Source organism: Hippocampus bargibanti, linkage group LG05, assembly GCF_051943395.1.
Source record: "Hippocampus bargibanti isolate YZ-2025 linkage group LG05, ASM5194339v1, whole genome shotgun sequence".
In the NCBI taxonomy this organism is placed as follows: domain Eukaryota; kingdom Metazoa; phylum Chordata; class Actinopteri; order Syngnathiformes; family Syngnathidae; genus Hippocampus; species Hippocampus bargibanti.
Window position 1 is genome coordinate 30010681 of NC_142738.1, and position 22853 is coordinate 30033533.

Genomic DNA, 22853 nt, shown 5'->3' on the forward strand with positions numbered 1-22853 from the left:
TTCTTCTTGTCGGGTTCTTTGCGAGAATGACGATCTCAAGATGGACCGATATTTGCGTCCATGTTGCGCCATCTAGTAGCATAGCAGCTAACGCTGTAACAAAAACAACATTTGAAGATGCTTTGATGTCAAAGTTAGCTTGGACTGTTAGCTTGTTAGCATTGGCGTCTCACTTGCTCATTGATTTCATGTCAAAGTTAGCTTGAACTGTTAGCTTGTTAGCACTGGCGTCTCTTTCACTCGCTCATTGATTTTATTTCAAAGTTAGGTTGAACTGTTAGCTTGTTGAACGCTCGACTACCATCACCGGCCTCTCCACTTGAACCTTGAGGTCCAGACCAGGTGAGCTGCCGCTTGGCGCTTTTACCGTCTCCGGACAGACGGACTGAATTTCACAACCGTATTCTGTTGTCAAGGTGCTTTTCAAATGTCCCATGTTACTGTTGCCTTGGCAACAATAACATCTTGCTTCGATCAAACCAGTTTCAAACAAGTATGCCGCCATCTAGTGGCTGACGGCGGAATGACACTTACAATTGTTGATTAAAAAAAAGACAAATCCACCACTGAAAAGATGCAATAGTAATCTGTTTTTCTGTGGGTGAGCAGCGGCAGCCACACACGCCAGCGTTCACTCAACCCGAAAGTAACTCAAACAGATAGAAAGCTAGGTTGCTAGAGAATAGATAGATAGATAGATAGATAAATAGATAGATAGAGAGCTCTCTAGCTAGCTAGATAGTCAGCTAGATAGCAATTAGAGAGCTAGCTACATAGCTAGCCACCTAGATAGCAAATAGAGAGCTATCTAGCTAGATAGATAGCTAGCCTGCTATGTAACAAATAGAGAGCTTGTATTTATATAATTATATTATTGTTAATTGTACTCCATTTGAACCTATTTGATACTCTGTTTTGATTTTATTTTGATTTTTTTTTAAACGAATTTATCTACTTCTTTCTTTCCTTACTTTCCTGCTGTGAAATGTCAATGTCTCCACTGCGAGACGAATTAAGGTGCATCCAATCCAATCCAAAACACCATTGGTTACCTCAAATTTGACACAAGTAGGAAACGCGAGGGTTAAAAAAGCTAAATGTCATAAAATATCTTCGCTGACTGTGCAAACAAACAAAAAAAAAAACGCTTTATGGCGGGGAAAAGTCCATTGTGTCTCGTCAAGGCCAGCCGATAAGCAGACGAGAAGCTCGTCGTGGCCCGAAATGGACGCCGCCAGCAAGTTTTGCTTCTCCTTTTTGATGCTTTCGCTCGTCGCCGCCGCCGCGGAAGGCCAGGAAAGTGAGTCCCGCCCGCTCGCTCGGATCCGTACATTGAAAAGTGAAGTCGTTCAAAGTAGGGACCTCCATTACTCTTTGGAGTGTTCACATTGTTGTGAAATACTAAACGAAACAAAGAGTTCTCACGCCTCAAAAGACGCAAAAAAAAAAGATCTTTTCTGCTCTGTGGGGATTTTATTTTGAAATTTGAGTTTTTCGGCGAATTTATCACTGGCAACTTTTTCTAAAATCATCATCCAAAACCGGATACACGTGTTTCTTTATTTGTTGTTCGCTGAAAAACGCTGGCGCGTGTTGCTGCCGCTGTTCACCCGCAGAAAAAAAATATCCTGTGACTATAAAGTGTTCTTGAGAGTTTTGAAAGGCGCTTATAAATGAAATGTATTATTATTATTATAAAAAAAACAATCAAACATAAAAAGTACATATTTACATAGAAAGTGATACCTTGGCTTACAAACTTAATCAGTTCAACAGAAAGTGTGTGTACGGCGAAGTGTGTATTCCAAACATTAATTTCCCATGGGAAACCATTAAATTGAGAACAATCTGTTCCCAGGTTCCCATAAATCATAATTTTCAACTAAACCTTAAATTACACACAATATACCCTATTTCATGTATAATAAATGTGCTATGGTATTCTAATTAAAGAAATAAACTGTACTGTATAATAAAGTCATTTTATTGACCTTTATAATGGTCGTTGATGGTTTGATGGAATGGATAGCTTTTTGCATAAAGTGTCTCAATGAGCTCTGGGTTGTGATATTGCAACAGCAACAGATGCAGGCAGAAACACTTGAAACTTCATTAATAGCTGGTTCCCTTGCTTGTATGTTCTCTTCAAATTGTCCAGATGGCTTGTGCAGGTTATTTGTGTAGCCTGATTGATGGGATATTTTGACCTTGCAGTCTACACTCTGCCTTTGAACTATCAATAAAGTTGAAACGAGTCCAGATTTCACTGTTTTTATCCATTTTCTTACCATTTCACTTTTGTTGTTTTATTTTTCACTCTTGTTTTTTTGCTTCAAGCTCTGTCGTCTCCCTTTTGTGTGTTTCTGTTTCTGTAACCCCTCCCCCCTGCTCACTGCTGCATGTGTCCTGCTGCGTGTGTCTCCTCCCTCCACTACCACGGATCTTGACCAATCACGTGCGGCTTTAACCGAAGACTGGGGGTGGGGAATAGAGGGACAAAAAAGCCGGCTGCCATTTCAGGAGCTCCATGAACCGGCTCGTTCGCGAATGACACATCACTGATTGTGGCGCTCCGTGTGTTTCCCGAAAAAAAGTTTGTCTGCCAAAATTGTATTCTCGCCAATTTAACGTTCGTAAGGCGAAAAGTTCGTTAGCTAAAGTGTTCGTAAGCCGAGGTATCACTGTATACATAAAATAAATCGAAATAAAAAAGTACGTGCATATGTACTTATTTATTATTGACGTACATACCAGTGTTGGCCCGTGTATGTGACTTGTAGGCCTTCATAATAATAATAATTATAATAATAATAATAATGATACATTACATTTTAAGCACCTTTCAAAGCTCTCAAGGACACTGTACAGTCACACACAAGCATATGTACTATAATAAATAAAATACAATCACAAATATAATGCAATAAATAAAATACAATTATAAATAGAAACAAGAGAGAGAGCTACACAGAAAATGCAATTTTAAATCTGTGGGTTTTTCCTCTTGTGTTCTGTCCTCCGGGTCCTTGATTATTGTGGTGCGTTCATCTATTGTAGTAGTACTACAGTACTTCAGTACTATCTTCAGTAGTGCTACAACTGAATCAATGGTGTTTCATCACATCCACTAGAGGGTGTCATTCGCCAAGAAATAACTTGTGACTTGAAGCAACCGTTGAAAATAGTCATTAAATTGTTCGAACTTGTGGATTTATGATAACCATAGAAAATTGCAATATGATTTGCTATTTTTGCTCGCTTTGAAGCGATTCTTGAAAAGTCTGTCTTGAAAGTAAATCTGCAATCAAAAACTTCAGCCATTGTGGGTTGACAAAAGTGCAATGAAATCAACACAAAAATATATTTGCTTATGCAGCTTCCTACAGATCCAGTATGCTAGCTTTGGCCAGTATGTGTTTATCACTGGCGACTTGTGATACTATGATTGGCTTGTGATTGACAAGACGATTTGGAATTATTTCATAAGAATTCATGGACAAAATGTGATTCAGATATTTTTAGGCCCCGACCGCCCACCACATACACACACGCACCCTATAATAATAATAATAATAATAATAATAATAATACATTTCATTTCTAAGTGCCTTTCAAAATTCTCCAGGTTATTTTACAGTCACATAAGTTTTTCTGTGATGAGCAGCGGCAGCCAGACGCGCCAGCGTTCACTCAATCCGGAAGTAAATAGATAGTAAGCTAGTTAACCCACAAGTAGATAGCTAATAGATAGCCAACAGATAGCTAGCTAGAATCTAGTTGCTAGATAGCTAGCCACCTAGATAGCTATATAGCTAATAGTATAATATCTATCTATCTATCTATCTATCTATCTATCTATCTATCTATCTATCTATCTATCTATCTATCTATCTATCTATCTATCTATCTATCTATCTATCTATCTATCTATCTATCTATCTATCTATATATATATATATATATATATATATATATATATATATATATATATATATATATGTATATATGTATATATGTATGTTATTATGTTATTAGCTGGCTAGCTATCTATTAAGCGCCTTTCAAAACTCAAGGTCACTTTACAGTCACAGGATCAGTTTTTCTGTGGGTGAGCAGCGGCAGCCACATGCGTTAGCGTTCAATCAACCCCGAAGTAACTCAAATAGATAGAAAAGCTAGCTGGATAGCAAATAAATAGCGAATAGATAGCCTCGAAGTAACATACACACACACATATATATATATGACAACTTTTTAGTGTTATTTCAATACAAAAAAACATGGCTTTATATTGAGGCTACTCGGGTGAGGTTTTCAGATGAGGGCCTAGTGAACTCTGACCTCGTAGATTTGCGGCGTGCTAAAGGCATCTCCCATCAGTGTGTAGCGCTCGCCCGACGGTCAACGTGAAGGAAAACAACAGGGTGGACGACGTGGTAGAGACCATCACTGTCGCGGACGGAGTCACGCCCTTCCTGGAGGATCCCGCCAACGGTCCCTTCGCCCTCGAGGGGAACCGCCTGCTTGCCAAAGAGGTTCTGGACTATGAGGTGAGATCAACTGACCGCCAGGCCGGGAGCGCCTACTCCCAAAAACAATCGGACAATTTTTTTGCTTGCAGACCAGCCAAATTCACGAGGTCGTGGTGAAGTGCAGAACGGAAGCGGGCCTCGAAGTAACACACACACACACACACACACACACACACACACACACACACACACACACACACACACACACACACACACACACACACACACACACACACAAAATAATACATTTGATTTCTAAGCGCCTTTCAAAACTCTCAAGGTCACTTTACAGTCACAGGATCAGTTTTTCTGTGGGTGAGCAGCGGCAGCCACATGCGCCGTCGTTCACTCAACCCCGAAGTAACTCAAATAGATAGAATAGCTAGCTAGCTAATGGATAGCAAATAAATAGCGAATAGATAGCCATATAGCCGCCAGCTAGACAGCTAATAGCTATCCAGCTAGCTAATGGACAGCTAATAGATAAACAGCTAGCCCGCTAGACAGCTTACAGCCAGTCAACTAGACAGCAAATAACTAGCTAGGCAGCTAATGGATAGCAAATAAATAGCGAAGAGATAGCCAGATAGCCAACAGCTAGCCCGCTAGACAGCTTACAGCCAGTCAACTAGACAGCAAATAACTAGCTAGGCAGCTAATGGATAGCAAATAAATAGCGAAGAGATAGCCAGATAGCCAACAGCTAGCCTGCTAGACAGCTTACAGCCAGTCAACTAGACAGCAAATAACTAGCTAGGCAGCTAATGGATAGCAAATAAATAGCGAAGAGATAGCCAGATAGCCAACAGCTAGCCAGCTAGAGAGCTTACAGCCAGCCGACTATCCAGCTGATAAAAGCATAGCAAATAAATAGCAAATAGATAGACAGCTTACAGCCAGTCAGCTAGACAGCTAATAGCTAGCCAGATAGCTTATGGACAGCTAATAAATAGCTAAGAGATAGACAGCTCACATAAACACACACACGAACACACACTAATCAATCCAATATGATTCCTCAGTTGGTCCTGATCATTGTGGTCCTTGTGCAAAACGTCAACGACAATCCGCCGGTCTTCGCCAAGGACGTGTACCAGATCCAAGTCAAGGAGGCGAGTGCGTTGCGAAAGTCTTTGTACAGTGATACCTCGGCTTATGAACGCTTTAGCTAACGAACTTTTCACCTCACGAACGTTAAATTTGCGAGAATATAATCTTGGCATTCAAACTAGTTTTCGGGAAACACACGGAGCGCCACAATGAGTGATGTGTCGTTCGCAAACGAGCCGTTTCTTGCAGCCTGACATCTGAAGTGAACGAAGAGAGCCGTCTCCTAACATGGAGCTGGAAATGGCAGCCGACTTTTTTTGTCCTCTATTCCCCGCCCCCAGTCTTCGGTTAAAGCCGCATGTGATTGGTCAATTGTAGAAGAGGGAGGGAGAATTACAGACACACGCAGCAGTGAGGAGAAGGAGGACGGGTTAGAGAAACAGAAGCACGCTGTGAGCACATGAAACAGGTTAGCACTACAAAGAAAAAACAAACGTGAAAAGGTGAGAAAATGGATAGAAGACACAGAAAAATTTAGACCCATTTCAACTTTATTGATAGAGTTTAGACTGCAAGGTTAAAATATCCCATCACTCAGGCTCCACAAATAACCCGCACAAGCCATCTGTACAATTTGAAGATAACATACAAGCAAGGGAACCAGCTATTAATGAAGTTTCTCGTGTGTCTGCCTGCATCTGTTGCTGTTGCAATATCACAACTTCCAAGATGTACAACGCAGAGCTCCTTGAGACACTTTATGCAAAAAGCTATCCATTCCATCAAGCCATCAACGACCATCACAAAGGTAAATAAAACGACTTTATTATGCAGTACAGTTTATTTCTTTCGCTACAATACCATAGCACATTTATTATACATAAAATAAGGTATTTTGCATGTAGTTTTAAGGCTTATTTAGTAGAAAATTATGTTTAATGGCGACCTGGGAACGATTATTCTCATTTTAATGGTTTCCTATGAGAAATGAATTTTTGGAATACACACTTTTTGCTTTACACACCCTTTCTGGGAATCAATTAAGTTCGTAAGACAAAGTATCACTGTAGTATATGTTCACGAAGCGATTCTGACCGGTCCCTGTTTGGCATCTTAGCTGTTGCCTGTGGGGACCTTCCTTGAACAATTTCCCGCCACCGACTTGGACGAGGACACGACGCTCTTCTACACGCTGACATCGGCATCGGTACGTTCTTCATCTAGTCTCTGGATTTCAACGTTTTTTTAAAAATATATTTTCTGCGTTTGTTGTGTATTTCTTCAGAGTTATTTTCGACTGGCGTCGCCTGAAAACCCTCAATTGGTCATCCAGAGCGTTCTGGATTATGACAAAGTCAAAAATGTGAAGATGGTGTTGAATGTTCAGGTAATAATGCATCACCGATTTCACAGCAGACTGTTTTTAGCTTTTAAGCATTTTGCCGCATGATCTGTAAATTGCTTTGGACAGTTGCGAACTGTTGCGAAAGCACCATGTCAATCAAGTTGATTAGAGTTGGATTAGTCCAAAAACGAAGCTTCATGAAGCACTTGTGTTCTCTGTTTTGACTCCTCTCGATGGTGGTCTGGTTTGAATAGAAAAGTGAATGCAATGGAAATACAGTGATACCTCGGCTTACGAACGCTTTAGCTCACAAACATTTCCTTTTACGAACATTAAATTCGCCAGAATATAATCTTGACATACGAACGAGTTTTCGGGGGACGACACACCACCACGGTGGCTTGCGAACTAGTTTTCCATACCGCCTTTCTTTGAGTGCCGTCGTGGTTTGTTATCGAGAAATCAACACAAAAACACACAAAAAAGCAAAAGTGGAGTACTTTTGCTTTTATGGGACCGAAAAAGACCCCATCACAGGCTAGTGTTAAGACGAAGAGGACACAAAAGAAAATTACGGTCGAGCAGAAGGAGATCATTGAAAAACACCAATGAGGTGTGCGTGTGTGATTTAGCGTCCCAGTACCAGTACGCTAAGTTGCTACGTGTGGCTAAGGGTATTTCTGGGTTGTCTAAGCAACGGTCTCGGGCAATAACCTAAACACTTCTGAACGAAAAGCAGTTTGCAGGGGACAGTGTGAGTGAAGGTATTATCGTTCACTCAACCCAGAATAACGCAAATAGCCAGTTAGATAGCCAATAGATAGCCGGTTAGATAGCCAGATAGCTAATAGATAGCAATAAAATGACTTGATTGACACAGTACAGTTTATTTCTTTCATTACAATCCAATAGCACATTTATTATACATAAAATAAGGTCTATTTTGTGTAGTTTTAAAGGACAACCAACGCCACTTTTAGTGTTTCTTAACGGACATCAGAAAAACGTTTTATAGCATCTAAAATACCCAAAACATGATATTTTTATTCAAATGCAAAACACCAATAGAAATGACTTAACGTGTCCAAAATCTGCAAAAAAATTAGCTGCGAATTAGGCATTTTCAGAAGTTCCCGCCCCCAGTTCGAGATGTCACGCTAAGACGTCTTGCATTGCTGGAGAATTAAAACAATGGCTTCAGATTCGGAGAATATGCTTTCTTGTTACACATCCACTTATGAATATGATTCAAATAGTTCTGAAGAGGAAAGCATACATGTTTGCAATCGATTAAAGAATTTATTCCGTGTCATTTTGAGGCATCTGGACTGCAATGTAGCGTCCTAGAAAAGAGGCAGAAAAATGACGACCAGCTCCCGTGAGGAATGAATCAGCCTGTTTCCACAGGCTGATAAATTCCTTCCATGGAGCTTGGATGCCCTCTTCTGGCGGCTTTTGGGTGCAACACGAGGTTTTCAGCCCCAACAAGTACAGCAAAATACATTGACGTGATGGAAGCACTGCTACAATGTGTCTTTTTTTCGGTCAGGGGCGTTCCTTTAGTGACGTCACGTACGGACTCGTCACCAACTCAAAAACAAAACTGAATATTCTGAATATTCAGCGCGAGTCTTAAAACATATAATATAGCTATATGCGGTGGAATCTTATTAAAATACGCTCCGTAGAAGTCATTTGAAGCCATTTTACAAATTATGGACACAACTTATCCGGAGACGTCGGTTGGCCTTTTTAGGCTTATTCCTCAGAAAATAATGTTTTATGGGGACCGGGGAACGGATTATTCTCATTTTAATGGTTTCCTATGGGTAATACATGTTTGGCAGACGGACTTTTCGCCTTATACACACTTTCTGGGAACCAATTAAGTTTGTGAGCTGAGGTATCACTGTATGTAGAACACACAAGGAATTTGTCTCCGGTCGAACACGCTGCACTAGTATCATCAAAAAATGGAGAAAATGGAGGCACGATACAGTTCTATTTGGGTTACTGTTTAGAAGAGGTTGAAAAATTTCTGTTAATTTGGATTAACGAAAAGCAGCGAGCAGGGGACATTGTGAGTGAGGGTGTTATCGCAGAGAAAGCATGGAAAGCTCACTCGGATATCATCAAGAGGCAACAATATCAACGACCATCACAAAGGTCAATAAAACCACTTGATTATACAGTACAGTTTATTTCTTGAATTAAAAAACAGTATCACATTTATTATACATAAAATAATGTCTATTTTATGTTGTTTTAAGTTGTAGTAAAAATGATGTTTTACGGGGACCTGGGAACGAATTATTCTCATTTTAATGGTTTTCTATGGAAAATACATGTTTGGAAGATGACATTTTTGCCTTAGACACAGTTTCTGAGAACCAATTCAGTTCATGAGCTGAGATATCACTGTTTATTCAAATTCCATGACATCTCTAGACCAAGAGTGCCATCTAGAGGAGTCAAAAACTATTGCTAGTGCTTCCTGAAGTTTCGGTGGCCCATCGTGTCTTTGTATGCTACTCTGTCGGTCAGGCAACTTAAAAACAATCATGGAGAATCTCTCTTCCGGTTTTATCAGCACTTCAATGCCATTTACAGACAAATCGGTTGAAGAACAATCTAGGGTGATGATGGTGGCTTTGTTTGCAACTGAGGTCCTCAGCGAGCTTGTCCCTTTTCTTTGGACAAGGACACGCCGTTGTCCGGTTCCGATGGCCAGGTATCATTCAGCACGAGCGCTACCATCCAAGTCAACGTGGTCGACGTGGACAACAGACCACCCTGGTTTCAGCCCTGCAATAAACACGAGGTGGCCGGCGCCGTGGTCTGCCAGAACACCGGCTACAGCAGCTGGGTGAACCTCAACGAAATGCAGGCCAGTTCCCCTCATGATCAAGGATTCCTTTTCTCACGCCACATGAAAAGTCAGACCATTCTGAGCTGGAAGTTGGAAGCTGGAAGTCACATATTCGCATCGGGCCGATTATTCGTTTCGGGACAACGGTGACCTTAAAGGTGTCACGTCGTGACAGGAGTAGCTGACTCATTGGAACGTCGGTAAAAGGGGTTGGATCCCTAAGAAGGCGGCAGAGACGTAGGTGCTGGCAGAGATTTTATTCCAACAAAAGGCACGGGTCCGATGATTCCACGGACCCGGAATAATGTGACAAAAGAAACCAAACAGGGGTACAGCGAGTAGGCTGGCGGGGGCAATCCGTCCAGTCTATCAAGCTAGGCAAAATAAAATGGCACGCGGGGGTGCAAAAGCTCGCGATCCCGGAAAGCAACAAACTTACGCGATCGCGGCAAACAATCACCTCAGACGAAGCAAACTCTTGTACTGGCAAAGTCCAAGACACGGGCGAGGCACGAGGTGTAATCATCCGGCACTGGTGAGGTAACAGCAACTCGTTTAAATCTCCCAGTGTCGGTGATTAGGGGATAGTCGGGAGAGGCGGCCCCGCCCCAGCTGTCAACTCGTACATAACAAAAGGACAACTGACACCATTTTTTTGTTTCCTAACTTACATCAGAAAAACGTTTTATAGCGGTGTCTGAAATAATGTCTGCCCGGACGCCTGCGGCGTGCAACTTTTATGACGGGCGTACAACATACAAAACGTCTCCACCCGGGTGACCGACAACTTCTTCAAGAAAAAAAAAAAAGTTTTTCAAATCAAACGTTTGCTTTATTCGATAAAGCAAACGTTTGAATGAAGATTTTGAAATCTAAATAAATTATTCCGATTCTGAGTGGTTTATCCAGTCGTACGATGGAACGTTCGCAAATGTCCTCGTCTGATTTGGTTTTTGATCCGGACTTTACAACAGGCCGAGCCCTTGACGCTGAAGCCAGGGCCACTTCACGCCATTGACGGCGACGTTGGAATCAACGAGGCCATCCTTTACTCCTTCCTCAGCGGTAAAACGGGCATCCCTTGTAATTCACATTTCCAACCCCGCCCCTTGGAATCTGCCATGGTCTCATCTTGCTGTCTGTACCAGGAAATGAAGCCGGGCTGTTCGACATCAACCCAAACACCGGCAATGTCAGCATGGTGAAGGCGGCCAACGTATTGGGAACTATCAGTCTGACAGTTCTTGTGAGTCCTACCAAATCTTTGATTCCATTGGGTTGTTTTTGTTCAATCCAACTTGAGTCAGGACTTGACCAAGAAAGCCCTCTATGATGGTTTCCGCTTCTGTGGCAGGCGGCCCAGACACCAAGCAGTTCTCAGTTTGCCACTGCTAGCCTCACAGTCAGCGTTCAGGTGAAGAGCCTGCACAAACCGCAATTCCAGAGGCCTGCGTACCAGTGTGTGGTCTCATCGGTGGGCGCCATGGCGACGGATCCGACCAACAAGGATGTGCCGCTTCAGATCATCGCCTTGGATGAGGACTACGCCATTGTGGGGGTAAAGCCGTATGGATTATTGATCACTAAACTCGAATTATCACTTTGCGCAAGCGTACTTCTTCGGTCTCTCCTGTAGATCATTTGAGAACCAGTTTCCTTGATTATGTTGTTGTTTTTAAGTTTGAGTCCGCCATACGCGTTGACATCGCCTTCCTCTTCCTGCCCTACTAGGGTATAAACCCTCACATTGTCTATGACATCATCGGAAGCAAGGACTTCTCTATTGTTAACGGATACTTGTTCATGACCATGAATCTCCTGGAGGCCACTCTCTCTCTGCAAGTGAGTTCCCCCACTCCAAAACCTGGTCGGGAACACGAGCGCGGCCATCGGCTGCTAAACCCGAGACCTCACCCTTCAGGTGGAGGCGGTGGACACGTCCAATGGGGAGAGTGTAAGAGCGCAGCTCACGGTGGAGGTGAAATCAGGTAAGAAGACCTTTCACACCGGGCAGGCAGAGATGTCAAAGCTACGGATGGGAGTCGGACCCAAATTCAGGACCGTCGACTCCCATCCGTAGCTTGGTCACCCGCCGGTAAACTCCGTTGCAGAGTTTGCCTCTTGAGCCAAAAATCACAGAGCGAGTCCTGAACATGAATGGGGTTCTTGGGAGGCGGCCGGATATGAACTTTTTCCTTGTTTGGTGATGGACTTCATCAAGAAGAGCATCGGAAATACAGAGACTTACAGTATGATCAGCTACTGACCCTCCGGGAAGCTGAAAAACAGAATTGGCAATCATGCCAGGCAAATAACTGATATTAATCCTTACTCCAGAGTCTTTCTAGTGGCGGCTATGGAATGGACCTTCTGCTCTGAAAATCATTGAACGTCTCAGGCACCAAAACTATCAACCCATGATCGTGGAATACCAAACAAGTGGGCTGCTGTTAGCATTTCTTGATTGTCACATCCAAACCACTCAAGAGCCATCTTCCATTTTCTGTCGGGATTAGATCCGAGTCCCTTCTTGTTTTTCCGTGATGATGGACGGATAAGGTCCCACAGGAGTATCCATACATTGCAGATCTTTCCAGATCGGCTGTGTAGTTATGGACCGGGCGGAAGAGAAATGAGAGAAGCGGTGAGAAGCATTGAAGAAATTGGGACTGAAGGTCAGTTGAGTTGAGGTGTGACTGAAGAGGAGGATGTGGGAATAATAATAATAATAATAATAATAATAATAATAATAATAATAATAATAATAATAATAAGTTTGGTTCGGGGCGCCACAAATGGACAAAATCCGACGTCAACAGACGGTTAGGACGTCGGAAAAAATCATTGGCACCGCCCTACCCACTCTCGAGGACTTGCACACTGCAAGAATCCAAACTAGTGCGCGGAAAATCCTACTGGACCCTCTGCACCCTGTCCACCACCTTATCCAGCTACTCCCCTCAGGCAGGCGCTACCGATCCATGCGCACCAAATCCAGTAGACATTTAAACAGCTTCTTCCCCCAAGCCATTAACTCTTTGAACAGTGGCCCAAATGGAATTTTTTGATGATGATACTAGTGCAGCGTGTTCGAACGGAAACAAATTTCTTGTGTGTTCTACATACTTGGCAATAAAGACGATTATGATTCTGATTCTGATAATAATAATACATTCCATTTTAAGCGCCTTTCAAAGCTCTCAAGGACACTTTACAGTCACAGACAAGCATAGGTACTCTAATAAATAAAATACAATCACAAATAGAATAAATAAATAGAATACAATTATAAATAGAAACAAGAGAGAGAGAGCTACACAGAAAATGCAATTTTAAATAGGTGGCTTTTGAGATCTTACGAATGTTGGGAGGAAGTTGTCATGTTCCGAGCGAGACTGAAGGCAGCGGACTCGTCGGAACGTAGTGGAATGTTGGGATCCCAAAGCCAGCGACAGAGACGGACGATCTTGCAGGATGTTTATTCTCGAACAAAAGGCGCATGTCCGATAAACACGCGGACCAGGAATATAACAAACGAAAGAAATCTTAAAACACAGCGATTAGGGAGGTAGGGGGTGAACCGACCCGCCTACTGCGCTTAAAAAGCAAATGGCACACGGGGGTGCAAAAAGTTCACAATCCCGGAAGATAATGATAATTTACGGGACGTGGGTCAACACCTCGGACCGGCAAACTCACGCACCGTAGTAAGAGTCCAGGATACGGTCGAGATACGAGGTCAGTCAATCATCCGGCATTGGCGAGGGGACCGCGAACCGTATAAATGCCCCATGTCCGTGATTAGGGAATTGACAGCAGGTGTAGGGCGGCTGGGAGAGGCTGCCCCGCACCCCGCTGTCAACTCGCACGTGACAGAAATGAGTTCCAGAGTTTGGGGGCAGAGCAGCTGAAGGCACTGTCACCCATTGTGCTGAGACGGGCAGGGGGGGGCACACAGAGGTGGAGGTAGGAAGAGGATCTGAGGGAACGAGAGGGAATAGACATTTGAAGAAGGTAAGATAGGTATGGGGGGGCAATGTTATGTATAGCTTTAAATGTATAAAGAAGAATTTTAAAGTTGCTTCTATATTTGACCGGGAGCCAGTGGAGCTCTTGGAGGATGAGGGTGATGATCCGGGCTGAAGAATTCTGGACGAGTTGAAGTTTGTGGACAAGTTTCTGAGGGACACCAAAGAGAAGTGAATTGCAATAGTTAATCCGGGAGGTGACAAGACTATGAGCGAGAATAGCAGTGGTGTGAGGAGTGAGAGACAGGCGAAGACAATGATATTGCGTAGGTGGAAGTACGCAGATGGAAGTGGAAAGATAGTGTGCTGTCAAGGATGACACCTAGGCTTTTCACCTGATGGGAGGGAGAAACGGTTGAAATGTCAATAGTGAGAGACAAACTGTTAGCTTTGCTCAAGGTGGATTTGGTACCAACGTGGAGAATTTCAGTTTTTTCGCTGTTAAATTTGAGGAAGTTATGGCTAAACCAGGATTAACTTTCAGAAAGGCAGAGTGAAAGGGAAGAAGGTGGAAGAGAGGCGTCAGGTTTGCTGCAGAGTCCTGGGGAACACCAGAAGATACAGGAGAGGACTGTGAAGTGAAGGAGTTAATCTGGATGAACTGAGAGAGGTATGAGTGGAACCAAGGTAGGAGCGGGTCGGTGATCCCTATGGAGGAAAGTCTGTCAAGGAGGATGGGATGAGAAATGGTGTCAAAAGCTGCAGTGAGGTCAAGAAGGACGAGGATGGAGAGTAAACCGGCGTCAGCTGCCAAAAGAAGATCATTCCTGACTTTTAAGAGAGCTGCTTCTGTACTGTGGTGGGGCGGAAACCAGATCGGAATGATTCGTAGAGATCATTCTGGGAGAGGTGAGACTTTTTCTAGGATTTTGGAAATAAAAGAAAGGTGAGAAATGGGGTTAAGGTTCTTGGAGTCATTGGGATCAGATCCAGGCTTTTTAAGAATTGGTGTCACAGCCGCCGTTTTGAGGGGGGAGAGGGACGATTCCTGAGGACAGCGAGGAGTGAATAATGTCTGAAATGAATGGATGGAATGATGAGTTTACGCGGGGTAGAGTTGGAGAAGCTACAAGAGGTCCAGTAGTTCTTGTTTTGTGGAATGGACGCCTTAGTTAAGGGACAAAGAAAAGAATACAGAGGGGCAACGCACAAGCGAAGCTTCCTGGGACCATCCGGAGGCCAATCATACATTTTAAATTTGAAGACAAGAGCACTAACAACAGGAAATACCATAGACAGAGTTGGACCTGACATAGTTGTGGATTGATGAGAAAGTTTCTTCAGCCGTCATCTGTACTTCTTTGAAGGTGTTGGACGTTTCGCTTCTTATCCAAGAGGCTATGTCGGCGAACTAAAATTTGCTGGTAGTTTTGGCCCAATATATTTATCCCTACTGTCTAGATGTGGCGGTGCCAGACTCTGCTATGATAGGTCCCTGCTCTCAGGTTGGGGGGAGCAGAGGACTATTCCCTGTGGCTACACTGATTACTTCAATTATCCCGACTTCTATTGTCTTGCCTGAGTATGGGGTCTATGACTGGCCTGTTTGCCCCATTTGCTCTGGTATCACCTCATCAGCATAACTAAGCCTATGTTGCCTAAGAAGTCTCTTGTAGGAACGATCCAAATTGAACCTCACCCCATCATGGCGATTTAAGAGAGAGCAAGGACCCATCATAGCAGTCTGACAGCGCCACGTCTGGACAGTAGGGATATATAGGTATATATAGGGCCAAAACTACAAGCAAATTTTAGGTCGTAGACGAAGCCTCTTGGATACCAGCAAAACGTCCGACACCTTCAAAGAAGTACAGATGACGGATGAAGAAACCTTCTCATCGATGGACCACTCCTGTACGACGGAGAGTTTACACAGACGTATAGTTGAGGATTGTTTCCCTGTTTGATCATCGGTCAGTCGCAGCCCAGAATTGTGGCTCCCTAAGTTTCACATGTGCTCTCCTCTCAGGTCTCACCACCACCGCCTTGCCCTCTAGCACTCCTGACAGCTTGACCAGCTCCGCTACCACCAACAGTGGGACCACAGATCAGGCAGAGTATACCACTAATCCCGATGCATCCACCGAACCCCAAACCACGGAAACAATGGAGACGACCACCAACAATGGTACTTCCACTGAGGGCAGAACCACAGAAGTGCCGATAGAGTCCACCACAAACTCCAGAACTTCCACCGGGGACGGCATCACATCTGGCATCACGCCCACGAGCACAAGTAGCACCACCGCGATCGCCGTTACAGAATCGCAGGTGACACCGCTGGTCACCAACGATCCCACCAGCCCGGCGGACCCTCACACAGGTGGTCATGGATTTTGTCTGACTAGCTCACACCCGATTGGCCGAGAGGTTTTCCAATCAGATTTTTAGCGGTTTCTCCACATGATTTCCTTAGGCAGAATGGGTTCAGTTCCAACTCTGTGACTGTGTGAATGCGAGTACGCTTGGTTGACGGGCCGGTAGTCCAAGGCGTTACCTGCAAAATATCAAAGACGGATGGACGGATGGACCATGTTTGTCTCACGGTTGTGAATTTCAGGGGTTGGGATCTAGGCCTTTGTATCTGGAATTTACATGTTCTCTGCATGGTTGTGAGTTTTCTCCTTCAACTATAACTTCTTATCCCGTTCCCAAGACATGCAAGCATGGTCTGAGAATGACGAATACAGGCAACTGGACTCTTTTCAGTTGGGACTGACCGCTTTGCGTCATCTGACGTTCAGCTACCTGGGGGGTGGAATCCAGGGCTTTGGCCTTCCTGTGTGGACTTTGCATGTTATCCCCGTGGGGCTTTCCTCCGGGTACAGTGATACCTTGGCTTACGAACTTAATTGGTTCCAGGACAGAGTGTGTTAGGCGAAAAGTGTGTATCCCAAAAAATGTATTTCCCATAGGAAAGCATTAAAATGAGAATAATCCGTTCCCAGGTCCCCATAAAACATAATTTTATACTTTCTAATTTTCTAAGCCTTAAAACTACACAAAATATACATTATTTTATGTATAATATATGTGCTATGGTATTATAATTAAAGAAATAAACTGTACTATATAATAAACCGGACCACATCTGCCAATTATTGGAAATCTGCCTTAATACTATTTATTTTCAATTTAGGGAGAAATTTTACAAACAAATTCATTGTTGTGCTATGGGCTCACCAGTTTCACCTATAGTGGCTAATCTGTACATGGAAGAGATGGAGAAACAGGCCCTCACATCCTTCCCGGGGACAAAACCCAGACACTGGTTTAGATATGAGGACGATACATTCGTAATAATTAAAAAAACAAGAAATTCAATTCTTCACATATCACTTCAACTCGGTAGACATCAACATTAAATTTACTCGTGAGGACATAAAAGTGAACCAACTAGCCTTTTTGGATTGTAAAGTAATTATAAAAGAGGACAGAGCGCTAAAAACAGAAGTCTTTAAGAAGGCTACGCACACTGACCAATACTTACTTTTCGATTCTAACCACCCTCTACTACACAAACTAGAAGTTATCAGAACCCTCCAGCATAGGGCTAAACTAATACCAACTAGCACTGAAGGTAGAGAAAAGGAGTCAAAACATATCAGGAGAGCACTCACTAACTGTGGGTACCCTCAGTGGTCATTCAACAAATGTCAGAAAGAAAGAATAGGGAATGAAACCAAAAATTATGAAGATACAAAAAGGAGAGGAGTAGCAGTACCTTACATTGCAGGAGTTTCTGAAAAACTACAAAGAGTCCTTTGGCAACACAAAATTCCTACTTATTTCAAACCGATAAACACTTTAAGGCAAAAATTAGTGCATCCAAAAGATAGGCTGCCAAATGAAAAACAAAGTAATGTAGTTTATTCAATACATTGTCAGAATGAAAATTGTAAAGAGTACATTGGGGAGACGAAACAAATTCTCAAAAAAAGACTTCAAAAACATCGCAGGGATGATACTAGTGGGCCTCAATCGGCAGTACATATGCACCTAAAAGCTAGAAAGCACTCAGTTGACGACAATGAGGTTAAAATCTTAGCGAAAGAATAGAGATGGTTTGAAAGGGGAGTAAAAGAAGTGATTTTCATAAAACAGCTAAATCCTTCACTAAACCAATAAGGTGGTGTGAGGTTCAATTTGGATCGGTCGTACAACAGCCTGCTTAGGCAACATAGGATTAGTAATGCTGATGAGGTGATACCGGAGCAAGTGGGGCAATCAGGCCAGTCGTTAGTCAGGACAATAGCAACAATCAGTGGAGCCGCATTCAGCTTGTGACCTGGTCTGGAGCTAAACCAGCTGGGATTTGCTAACATGTATGGAGGGGGATGAGTGGCTTGAACGCAACAACCAGCGGGAGTCCAGATGCCTCCATTCAACCTTTTGAACCAAGACCTGGTTGGCTGAAATGTACACATAGATGGAGAAAACACAAACAGATGTTGGACCAGGAGCAAACCCTGGAGTCTAGATCTCTTCTTCGTTCAGGAATACTGATCCTAAAGCTCACATGATTTAATGTCCGTCCTTCGTAGGGACACGCAACCAGAGCGATTCGGTTTTTCACAGTGGCTTGAACAACGTGTCATCGGTGATGGACTGTTGACATCTCTTTGCTCCAGACAAGGCGCCGATCCCGCCGGGCGGCTTCGGTTCAGGGGACCTGGCCGCGCTGGGGGCGACTCTCGGCGTTCTTCTCTTTGTCTGCGCGGTGGCCATCGGAGTGCTCGTTTGTCGCCTTCAGAGGGGAAAAGCCGACTGGAGGAAGATCCAGGAAGCCAGCGTTTTCCGAAGCTCTGTGAGTCAATTCTGAACTCGGTGTCCAATCACGTCTGGATCAGTGGTTCTTCATCTTGTTGGAGGCACCGAACCCCACCAGTTTCGAGTCTCCAACTCATCTGACTGCGCCGACTAACTGCAGACTAGACCGAGGGGTGGACCTCTGCGGCGGAGGATCCACCGAACCCCTGAGACCGACTCATTGAACCCCTAGGGTTCCATCCAACCCAGTTTAAGAACCACTGGTCTAGATTGAAACCACTCAAGGCACACCACACAGGATTTAGGAGGATTTATGTTGATACCTTTCACACCGAGCACAAAGACCATGTGACAACATGGTCACAGTTGTGCGGTTTTAGAATCCCGCTTTTCCAATTGCGGCTGTTTGACTTCACTCCTTGGTCCCGTCTTTCCTGACTAGAGTTTCTAGTCTAGGTTCCAATATGGACAAAGCGGGAAAAGACACCCTCGGCGGTCGTGGGAAAGGGGATATGACCATCTCTCTCGAACTGGCGATCTATTAGCTAGCTATCAATTAGCTAGCTGGCGATCTATTAGCTATCTGGTTATCTAACTGGCTATCTATTAGCTATCTAACTGGCTATCTGTTAGCTAGCTCGCTATCGAGCTGGCTAACTATTAGCTATCAGAATCAGACTCTGATAACGGATAGCTATCTGGCTGTCTAACTGGCTATCTATTAGCTATCTAATTGGCTATTAGCCAGCTATCTATTAGCTATCTGGCTATCTAGCTGGCTAGCTGTTAGCTATTTGGCTGGCTAGCTATTAGCTGGCTCGCTATCAATTGGCTAGCCCGCTATCTATTAGCTCTCTGAATGTCTAATTATCTATTAGCTATCTAACTGGTTATTAGCTAGCTGGCTAGCTGTTAGCTGGCTCGCTATCAATTGGCTAGCTCGCTATCTATTAGCTCTGTGACTATTTAACTGGCTATCTGATAGCTATCTAACTGGCTAGCTATCTATCAATTAACTAGCGAGCTATCTATTAGCTATCTGGTTATCTAACTGGCTATTAGCCTCCTATTTGTTAGCTATCTGGCTATCTAGCTGGCTAGCTATTAGCTATCAGAATCAGATTCTGATAGCTGATGGCTATCTAACTGGCTATCTATTAGCTATCTAGCTGGCTAATAACCATTATCTATTAGCTATCTGGCTATATAGCTGGCTAGCTATTAGCTGGCAAGCTATCAATTAGCTGGCTAGCTAGCTGTTAGCTCTCTAGCTAGCTAACTGGCTATCTATTACCTATCTAACTGGCTATTAGGTAGATGGCTAGCTTTCTATCTATTTGAGTTATTCCGGGTTGAGTGAGCGCTGGCGCGGGTGGCTGCCGCTGCTCACCCACAGAAATATTGATCCGATTATTATTATTATAATTATTATTATCTTCTTTCCCGAGGGTACCGCTGAAAACACTTTTCTCTCCGCAGGTGGGCCAGGGATTCGGCGGTGAGAAGCAGGGCGTCCAGTACACCAACGAGGCTTTCCAGCACGACGACGACGATGACGATAACGGCGGCATGGGGTCCGGGGGTCCTTTTGTCACATCCGTAGAAAAGAAGCCGGCGGACGACTCCGCCCTAGCGTCCGGCGTGAGGGCGCTGGGGTCCCTCCTGGACCCCGAAAACGTTAGCCAGACAAGCTCGGACAAGGAGAAGGAGGTCAAGCCCATCCTGACCAAAGAACGCCGCCTGGAGGAAGGCTACAAGGCCGTATGGTTCAAGGAGGACATCGACCCCCACGCCAAAGGGGAGGTGGTCATCATCCCCGACAGCAGAGCGGAGGACAGCCAGGACGAGGACGAAGACGTCCCCGCTAAGCGCTCAGAGGCAAGCTTGGCCCAGGTGGACCTCGACGGCGGATCGGGAGGGAGGATGGAGGATCCGGCGCAGGACCCGGAAGGTGACGACAGTTTGGACGTCGACCTTTGAGTAGGGAGCGGCAAGAAGCGATAAAAGCTGATGACGATTACCGTGTGACTCGACAGGAAGGAAAACAACAAAGACGAATGAACCACGCCTGAAACTCAAACTCGTAACAGTCATCGGCAGACTCATTTTAACAAGCTGGGGGAGGCAAGATATCGGTGTAATCAGGCGCTCGCTGACCTTTGGTTGTCTGTCAGAGAGGCTGCAAAGGAAAAAAAAACAAGCTAGTTTTGACCATTTTGGTCAAAACTTTGGACTCCTTCACAGATGCGCAAGATCATTTCAAGTCCAACCAGATCGCTAATTGCCGTTGATTCCATATGAGCATTATCCACGTTCAATCAGAATGAAAAAAATCGAAATAAATGATTGTAACTGGTTTTAAATCTGAAATGAAGACAAGTGACTGTTATTGTGGTTGACATTGGACAATTTGAAAATTTACTTACCTAAAAGCTAGAAAGCACTCAGTTGACGACAATGAGGTTAAAATCTTAGCGAAAGAATAGAGATGGTTTGAAAGGGGAGTAAAAGAAGTGATTTTCATAAAACAGCTAAATCCTTCACTAAACCAATAAGGTACTTGGGCTTTAGCAAGCATTATGGCACTTGACATGTTTGATTTACTTTCAAGGGCCGAATAAAACGATGTGGCGGGCCAGATAGGGCCCACAGACCTTGACTTGGACAACTGTGATATAAATGATTAGCCAGCTATCTGAATTAAAAGAGAGCTAGTTTGTTAGCTTGACTGCTACTTTGCTAGCTCGATCGTCAGCTTGCTTGCTTGATCGCGAACTAGCTAGCTCGATCACTAGCTTGTTAGCTTGATCTCTAGCTTGCTAGCTCGATCGCTGGCCTGCTAGATCAATTGCTAAATGTCTTGCTCGAACATTAGCCCACTAGCTCAATCGCTAGTTTTCTAGCTCGATCGCTAGCTCGATCACTACCTTGCTAGCTCGATCGCTAGCTTGGTAGCTCGATCGCTAGCTTGTTAGCTCGATCGCTAGTTTGTTAGCTTGATCACTAAAGCTAGCTCGATTGCTAGCTTTAGTGACTAGCCAGCTCTCTGAATTGAAAGAGCGCTAACTTGCTAGCTCGATTGCTAGTTTGCTAGCTAGATAGCTAGTACAATAGTTGAGAACGATAGTTTGATTTGCTTTGGCGGGCCGAATAAAACGATGTGGCGGGCCAGATAGGGCCCACAGACCTTGACTTGGACAACTGTGATATAAATGATTAGCCAGCTATCTGAATTAAAAGAGAGCTAGTTTGTTAGCTTGACTGCTACTTTGCTAGCTCGATCGTCAGCTTGCTTGCTTGATCGCGAACTAGCTAGCTCGATCACTAGCTTGTTAGCTTGATCTCTAGCTTGCTAGCTCGATCGCTGGCCTGCTAGCTCAATTGCTAAATGTCTTGCTCGAACATTAGCCCACTAGATCAATTGCTAGTTTTCTAGCTCGATCGCTAGCTCGATCACTAGCTTGCTAGCTCGATCGCTAGCTTGCTAGATCGATCGCTAGCTTGCTAGCTCAATCACTAGCTTGCGAGCTGGATCGCTAGCTTGTTAGCTCGATCGCTAGTTTGTTAGCTTGATCACTAAAGCTAGCTCGATTGCTAGCTTTAGTGACTAGGCAGCTATCTGAATTGAAAGAGCGCTAACTTGCTAGCTCGATTGCTAGTTTGCTAGCTAGATAGCTAGTACAATAGATGAGAACGATAGTTTGATTTGCTTTGGCGGGCCGAATAAAATGATGTGGCGGGCCAGATTTGGCACACAGGCCTTGACTTGGTCACAGTAATATAAGTGATTTATAATAATAATAATAATACCTTTTATTTTAAGCGCCTTTCATAAATAATAATAAAATTAATGAGTGGCTGCCTTTCCAGCAGCTCATGTATTTTGTTTTTCTACTTTCATTCCTTTCATCACTTTGCTGCTGTGAAATGGAAATTTCTCCACTGCGAGACTAATAAAGGCCAATCCAATAATAATAATAATAATAATAATACATTTCATTTTAAACACCTTTCCATGCTCTCAGTCACAGTCACTGACAAGCATAGGTACTATATAAAAAAACAAAGTACATTACAAATAGAATACAATAAATAAAATACAATTATAAATAGAAACAAGAGAAAGAGCTACACAGAAAATGCAATTTTAAATCGGTGGCTTTTGAAATGGAATTTGAAGGTGGGAAGAGAATCGATGTTACGAATGTTGGGACGAAGTGAGTTCCAGAGTTTGGAGGCAGAGCAGCTGAAAGCTCTGT

The 22853-nt window shown here is 43.7% G+C and overlaps 1 protein-coding gene across 2 annotated transcripts; it reads left to right on the forward strand.

The window, feature by feature from the left end:
• Positions 1-1184: 1184 nt before the first annotated feature.
• Positions 1185-20950, forward strand: cdhr5b (cadherin related family member 5b). 2 transcript variants are annotated; one of them, XM_088995633.1, is made up of 15 exons: positions 1185-1300; positions 4381-4550; positions 4622-4675; positions 5555-5644; positions 6700-6789; positions 6868-6969; positions 9629-9814; positions 10771-10861; positions 10945-11042; positions 11151-11354; positions 11528-11638; positions 11718-11784; positions 15794-16147; positions 18456-18631; positions 20074-20950. In XM_088995633.1, the coding sequence occupies exons 1-15, from the start codon at positions 1225-1227 to the stop codon at positions 20572-20574; spliced, it is 2370 nt and encodes a 789-aa protein (XP_088851759.1). In that variant the 5' UTR covers positions 1185-1224; the 3' UTR covers positions 20575-20950. The 2 variants fall into 2 exon arrangements, with proteins under 2 accessions (XP_088851759.1, XP_088851760.1); XM_088995634.1 differs by lacking the exon at positions 15794-16147.
• Positions 20951-22853: the final 1903 nt, after the last annotated feature.

Coding starts and splice junctions, on each gene's coding strand:
- cdhr5b (XM_088995633.1), top strand. CDS start 1,225: ATGGACGCCGCCAGCAAGTTTTGCTTCTCCTTTTTGATGCTTTCGCTC. Junction 4,551..4,621: donor AAGAGGTTCTGGACTATGAG/GTGAGATCAACT, acceptor TTTTGCTTGCAG/ACCAGCCAAATTCACGAGGT. Junction 16,148..18,455: donor CCCGGCGGACCCTCACACAG/GTGGTCATGGAT, acceptor TCTTTGCTCCAG/ACAAGGCGCCGATCCCGCCG.